Source organism: Oryctolagus cuniculus, chromosome 10 (assembly GCF_051225735.1).
Source record: "Oryctolagus cuniculus isolate XC-2025 breed Fujian yellow rabbit chromosome 10, ASM5122573v1, whole genome shotgun sequence".
Classification (NCBI taxonomy): domain Eukaryota; kingdom Metazoa; phylum Chordata; class Mammalia; order Lagomorpha; family Leporidae; genus Oryctolagus; species Oryctolagus cuniculus.
In genome coordinates, this window is record NC_142876.1 from 66,943,211 (window position 1) to 66,950,325 (window position 7,115).

A 7,115-nucleotide genomic window follows, 5' to 3' on the forward strand; every position below is an offset into this window, starting at 1 on the left:
TCGGATGTCCGCCCCACCGCTTTTCCTTCCAGAACCTACGGCCAAGCAACTCCCGAGCCCGACGGCGACTCGGAGGGGCGGGCAGGGGTTGAGTGCGGGGCGGAAACCCAACGAGGGCGTCGAGCGGGGCGCCTCCCGCCCCGGCTGAACCCCAACACCCGTTTCCTCACGGAAGCGCGAATCTAACCCCCCACCCAGCCACCCACATCGCCGCCCCGGGCCGTCCCGGACCGCCCTCGCCCACCCGTCGCCCTGCCGGCCCGGCCCTGGCCGCCGCCGCCGCCCGCCTACCCGCCCTTCCCGGCCGCTCCCCGCGGGCGCCCGGCGACGCGAAGCCAGGCCACTCACATCCGTCCGCGTCCTCCTGCAGGTCCTCCTGGAGTAGCGAGAGGTCTGCGCCGAGACAGAGAAGAAAGGCCCGGTCAGCGCCCCGCGGCCAGGCGCGCCGCCCCCACCGCCCACCGCCCGCCCTCCCGGCCCCGCGGCGCCTCCCCGCGCCGGGACCCCGCGCCGGCCTCGGCTCGGCAGCCACTCGGGGCGGCGGGGGGGCGGGTGAGTGCGGGGAGGCGCCGCCGCCACCGCCCGGAGAACAGGGGGCCACGTACCCGCCATCTTGTGGTCGCCCCCTCCTCCTCGGTCTCCCGGGGATCCGGGGCTACATGGAGCGGCGCGAGCCGGGGAGCCGGTGGACGCGCGCGGGAGGGGCGGCGAGGAGGGCCGGGCCGGCGGGGGCGCGCGCGCGGGGCGGGCCGAGGGCCCGGGCCTGCCGCGGGCTGCGCGGCTCCCGGACGCCTGGGCCCTCGGCCTCGCCCCGCCCCGCCTCGCCGGCCTCTCCGCGCGGCTCCGGGGCGGCCGGCGCGCCCGCCTCCCGCCTCCCCGCTCCCGGCCCGGTGCGGCCCGGCCGCGCGCGCTCACACCCTCGGCCGGAGGCGCCCCGGCGCCGAGCGCTGCGGACGGGGGCGCGCAAGCACGGCCGGCCGGGACCCTGCGGCGAGTGCCGGAACCCGACCCCGGGCGGGGCCTCCCGCGGCCCGGCTGCTTTATTGGGTCACCGGCCTCGCCCTGCGCTCGTCGGCCGCAGCCTTCTCGGCGGGCGCGCCGCTCGCCGCTCGCCGCTCGCCGCTCGCCGCCCGCGCCCCCTCCCCAGGCCCGCACGTACGTCGTCGGCGATCCGAGGCCGGGGGCGGCTCCCGAGGCCGGCGGGGCCGAGGGTCCCACCTCCGCTCGGAGGAAGCGCCGCCTCCCCGCCGTCTAGGGCCCTCGCCAAGTGGCTGCTAACAAAGCCCAGGGCCCTGCTGGGGGTAGTTGAGTGACAAAGTCGTGTCTGCTCTGCCCGCTCTCGCGGCTGCACGTTTCTCCACTCGTCCCGCGAAGCCGGAGCTGACAAGGCGGGAAAGTCACCGGCCGGAGCGTGGCAGGCCCGGGGTCACGTCTGGAGGCTGCCATGTACTTGGTGTGTGACCCATTTGTAGCATGTCGGATGCAGCCTGCCTGTCGGGGTTCAGTGAAGAGCGAGCGCAGCCTAGCACTGTGCCTGATACTAGGAGGTGGCGGGTGAAGGGTACTGTTGATGAATGTGTGTGTGTGTGTGTGTGTGTGTGCGTGTGTGTGTTTTAGATGATTTTGGCAGCACTTGCTCAACTGAAGTCTGAGTTACAGATTTTCTTATTCCCATTGTTTTCTGAGTGAGGCCATTAGCTCAAGCTCCAAAACCCTGGGTTTTCTGTTTCACCGCCCTGCTTCCATGACTTAGTCGTACTCCACGGAGGAAAAAACGCAGACTTGGAATTGATGCCACTTTGGAGGGGAGGGAGTCTTATCTCTTCCTGAGGAGAGAATTCTAAATAGTTAACCAGCTTTTTCCTTTCTACGTTGTTTTAACCCAGAACAGCGTGTTGACGTTAAATGCTATGACAGAGCCTCTGAAAATCAAACCCCAATGGGTTCCTCATAGATACTGCGAAAAACATTTCCTCTCAGATATTATTTACAAGACAGAAGACATATTGCGTTAATCCATGTGACATTTCTGAGAGTAAAAATCAGGATAGCCCTAACTCCAAGTGTGTGTCTAATGTTCTCAAATGTAGGGTAATTAAACAGTCCAAACTTCTGTTTCTCACCTCCCCCTGCAGAAAGCCCCTTTGTGAATTCAGCTAACCCTAATTCTCCAGACAGAGTTGGAAATTCACGATCCATCAACAAAAACCAGCCCCAACTGAGTCAGCCCGCGAGTTCTGCCCTCCTCTGCTACCTGCCTTGTTGGCACACCTGCCACTTTAACCAATTCTGAGTAGAAAGAGGAGGAACGGGCCAAATCCATTCTGTACACTAACAGGTGACTTCATTGGGAAAATGCAGACGCTACCGAGGACCAACTGTGCTTCAGCCACTGGGCTTACAAACACAAAACTGCCCTGATGATCTACCCAATAAAGATGAATGTGAAACACTCAGCGATCAGAGTATGATAGAGTTTGTGCACCAGAACTGGCTTTGCGTGTGGTATGACTTTCCTCCGCCTTGAGGAGCTGGGTCTCCAGGAGTTTTCTCTCAGTATCTGGGAAAAGGCAGCCAACATGGGAGGATCTGTGTAATGTTTCCATTATTGTTCAAGAGCTATGCATTTGGTTATAAGCTGAATTACACAACAGGTCCCTTTAAGCCGCTTGGTTTTTAGACATTGCAGTGAGGGCATGCACAGGAACATATATATATATATATATATATATATATATTTTTTTTTTTGACAGGCAGAGTGGACAGTGAGAGAGACAGAGAGAAAGGTCTTCCTTTGCCGTTGGTTCACCCTCCAATGGCCACCGCGGCCGGCGCGCTGCGGCCGGTGCACCGCGCTGATCCGATGCCAGGAGCCAGGAGCCAGGTGCTTTTCCTGGTCTCCCATGGGGTGCAGGGCCCAAGCACCTGGGCCATCCTCCACTGCACTCCCTGGCCACAGCAGAGAGCTGGCCTGGAAGAGGGGCAACCGGGACAGAATCCGGCGCCCCAACCGGGACTAGAACCTGGTGTGCTGGTGCCGCTAGGCGGAGGATTAGCCTAGTGAGCCGCGGCGCCGGCCCTAGGAACATATTTTTACATTTGCTTTTCTCTGACTCCTTTCTCAAAAGATAAGCAGTTTAGCCCTACCAACTACACTCTGTTCCTGCCCTATAAAAAATGATAGCTAAACAAAGAATAGCAATCATTGTGCTATGTCCCTTTACCTCAATTTAACTTACAATGTAGCCTGTGGGTGCCCGAAATTATATTTTGTCCAGGGGTCAGAGCACAACACAAAATCCATTCTTATCCTGCTTTGCCTCTGAAATCTGTAAAATACGGGGAGTGTCCCAAGTCAGTTTTTTATTTTTAAGATTTATTTATTTATTTAAGAGGCACAGTTACAGACAGAGAAAGGGAGAGACAGAGAGAAAGATCTTCCATCTGCTGGTTCACTCCCTAAATGGTCGCAATGGCCAAAGCTGAGCTGGTCCAAAGTCAGGAGCCAGGAGCTTCTTCTGGGTCTCCCATGTGAGTGCAGGGGCTCAAGGACTTGGGCCATCTTCCTCTGCTTTCCTAGGCCATAGCAGAGAGCTAGATCGGAAGAGGAGCAGCTAGGACTTGAACAAGCGCCCAAATGGGATACGGGTGCTGCAGGCGGAGCTTAGCCCACTACGCCACAGTGCTGGCCCCCCAAGTCAGTTTTTTAAAAGTATTTTCCACTAGGGCTGGCCCTGTGGTGCAGTAGGTTAATCCGCCTGCGGCACCGGCATCCCATATGGGCGCTGGTTCTAGCCCCAGCTACTGCTCTTCCAATTCAGCTCTCTGCTCTGGCCTGGGAAAGCAGTGGAAGATGGCCCAAGTGCTTGGGCCCCTGCACCCACGTGGAAGACTGGGAAGAAGCACCTGGCTCCTGGCTTTAGATCAGCGCAGCTCCGGCCATCATGCAGCTCCGGCCGTTGTGGCCATTTGAAGGGTGAACCAACAGATGGAAGACCTTTCTCTCTGTTTCTCCCTCTCACTGTCTGTAACTCTTACCTCTCAAATAAATAAATAAAATCTTTAAAAAAAAGTATTATCCACTAATGGGCTATGAGGGCCTGAATTAAAAAAAAATAAGTCCTCTTCCAAATAATACTGGAAACTTTTTAGAATAGATTTTTGTTAAAAATTAATGCATTTCTGGGGCCTGTACTGTGCTGTAGCAGATTAAGCTGCCACCTGCAGTGCTGGCCTCCCATATGGGCTTGGTTCAAGATCCAGTTGCTCCACTTCCGATCCAGCTATCTAGTTATGGCCTGGGAAAGCAGTAGTAGATGGCCCAAGTCCTTGGGCCCCTGCACCCCCATGGGAGACCCAGAAGAGGCTCCTGGCTCCTGGCTTCAGAATGGCACGGCTCCAGCCTATGCAGCCAACTGGGGAATGAACCAGCAGACAGAAGACCTCTCTCTCTCTGCCTCTCCTTCTCTGTCTGTGTGTAACTTAAAAATAAATAAATAAATCTTTAAAAAAATAAATTAATTTCAAATACAAAAATTTACAAACATACTACAAAACAAAATTAAGATATAAAAATGCTATCCATAATATTAACAGATAATGCTTAAATTAATCATGAAATAAGACAATATCTTATTTTGAAAAAAATTTTCCCTGTCACTTAAGTTTAAATCCCACCTCTTTTTATACCTCAGATCTTTAACTGGGGGTCAGAGACTATAATTTTTGAAAATTAATATGAGGCCGGCCAGTGGGGCTGGGAGCCTGTGGGTCCCTTCAGATGTAGCATGAGTGTCCCTCACAAGCAGGCTGCCAGCTGTGGCTGGAAAGCCTGTCTCCAGACCAACTGGCGTCTCCCCGACTACATCTCTTTGTGCTGTATGTGTGCCAACCTTGCAGCCTTAAATCACACCTTCAGGGTGGGTGCAAGCGTTCACTCTGAGCTGGCAGGGGAAGGGGCGGAGCCGCTGGGGAGAGTTGGACTGGCTCCAAGAGACCCTGGCTATCTCTTGCAACCTTTCGGTTTTAAACCATGCCTTCAAGTTAGTTAGTCTTCCACCTAGAGCTAGCAGGGGAGGGGGCTGAGCCCCTTAGGAAACAGACAGTCTCCAGGAGACCCTCCCCATCTCCTTGAGCCACAAGCCAATCAACATACATACGTGAAACCCCTGTTTAATGGGCACCGCCCCCCCATAGGATGACCCATGAGCAAATGGTAATGCCTTAAAAACCTGGGACACTTCCTTAAAGCCAGTGTCCTGCTAGGGTCTCCTCTCTATCACTTGCCAATCAAATAAAAGTTTCTGACTCTTTGCAAATTGTTTCCCGACTTTTTATTTCTATACTAAGCTGAGGAAAAGAACACACAAGACTCGATCCAACAACCACCCTACCCTGTGTGACCGGTAACATGACAGTGAGTTTGGCTTGAAAGAAGGCATTTGTTTTGTCTTCTGGATATTTCAATTGCCTCACATAAATGGAAAGTCTGATGCTTTTTTTTCTGATAATTTAATATGGTCATGTTTCTAGTACAGTTTGTCACAAAGCCTCTCTAAGCTAATACAGAGCTAAGACCCCAGGAAGGGGTACCATGGCTTCCACAGGACCCTATGGAGCTTGACCTATAGACTGTGGGGTTTTGTTTTTTCCTACAAACTGAATCTCTAGATGATGCAGATTTCCAAAAATGAGGATGCTTAAATAATCTTTTTAATATTTATTTTTCAACTGTTTGGGAGGCAGAGAGAAAGAGAGAGAGAGAGAGAGAGAGAGAGAGAATCTTCCATCAGCTGATTCACTCCTCAAATGCCTGCAACTGCCAGGGCTGGGCCAGGCTGAAGCCAGGAGGCAGGAACTCCAACCAGGTGTCCCACATGGGTGACAGGGGCCCAAGCCTCTGAGCCATCAGCTGCTGCCCTCCCAGGATGCATTAGAGGGAAGCTGAATCAGAAGCAGAGCAGCCAGGACTCACCTGGCACTGTGACCTGGGATGTCAGTGTCCCAACCAGCAACTTGCCCACTGCACTATAATGTCTGTCCCTGGCGGAAATTTTTCCAGCGATCAAGGAACCTTGGAAATTGAGGCATAAGGCTCTTCAAAAACAAACATGAAAAATATCATGGGGAAAACATTGGTAATAAAGAATCAAAAAATCTACCTAACATTATCTCCTTTAATTTTTATATTCAATCATTTGCTTTTTTCCTTCAAAGCAGTCATTCCTGAATTGGAAAGTTGAAGGCAGACCTATTTGTTATTATTTTAAATAATTACAAAATGAATTTGAATGAATGAATGAATCTGAAAATGAGGAAAGATGTAAAAGTACTTCCTAAACAAATGCTTCATATTCATGTTGGTTCATTTCTATTTTTGGAGACAGGTTGATGAGATGTCCTATAGTGGTATAAGCTGGAGTCCCGGCTGCTCCACTTCCCAAGAAGAACAACAACAAAAAATTGTTAGTTAGTTGCCAATCTTTTACCTGAAGCCCCCCAAATATTTTTGTGCATTGTATAAAGGCCAATATTTGCGTTAAATTGTTCTTGCTGGGGACCGGTGCTGTGGAGTAGCGGGTTAAACCTCTGCCTGGGTCACCAGCATCACATATGCACGCTGGTTCATGTCCTGGCTGCTCCTCTTCTGATCCAGCTCTCTGCTATGGCCTGGGATAGCAGTGGAAGATGGTCTAAGTCCTTGGGCTCCTGTACCCTCATAGGAGACCCAGAAGAAGCTCCTGGCTCCTGGCCTCTGGCTTCGGATCCGCCCAGCTCTGGCCATTGCAGCTATTTGAAGGAGTGAACCAGCAGATGGAAGACCTCTCTCTCTAACTCTCCCTCCCTCTGTCTGTAACTCTGCCTCTCAAATAAATAAGTAAATCTTAAAAAAAAAAAAAAAGTGTTCTTGCCCTTCCTCTAGTCCCCGTTGAAGCTCTCTGCCAAGGTGACATTTCAAAATGTGAAATCTTAGCTTTTCCTACAGCTTTCATATTTAGGTTTTGTTTTTTCAAAGACCTTTGACCTCTTTTTAGTCACATCAACTGAAGACACATATTCTCACACCATCCTAGGAAAAGAAAAGGAAGGAAAGGAAAAAATAGCTCCCGAACAGA

General features: G+C 52.6%; 1 protein-coding gene across 7 annotated transcripts in view; it reads right to left on the reverse strand.

Moving 5' to 3' along the window:
- Nucleotides 1-1,326, reverse strand: part of PPP4R1 (protein phosphatase 4 regulatory subunit 1) — an 83,936-nt gene extending 82,610 nt beyond the window's left edge. For 2 of the 7 annotated variants that reach the window (XM_070050487.2, XM_089305899.1), the window contains exons 1-2: nucleotides 1,160-1,300; nucleotides 349-393 (exon numbers count right to left, since the gene is read on the reverse strand). Coding sequence is in view for 2 of the 7 variants with exons in the window: in XM_070050486.2 (XP_069906587.1) it covers nucleotides 349-393; nucleotides 606-612 (52 nt within the window). In the remaining 5 variants the exon portion in view is untranslated. Of the gene's footprint in view, nucleotides 1-348; nucleotides 394-605; nucleotides 774-1,159 lie in introns of those variants that run through there. The other 5 variants (XM_070050488.2, XM_070050486.2, XM_070050484.1 and 2 more) reach the window with 5 other exon arrangements.
- Between the last annotated feature and the right edge of the window lie 5,789 nt (nucleotides 1,327-7,115).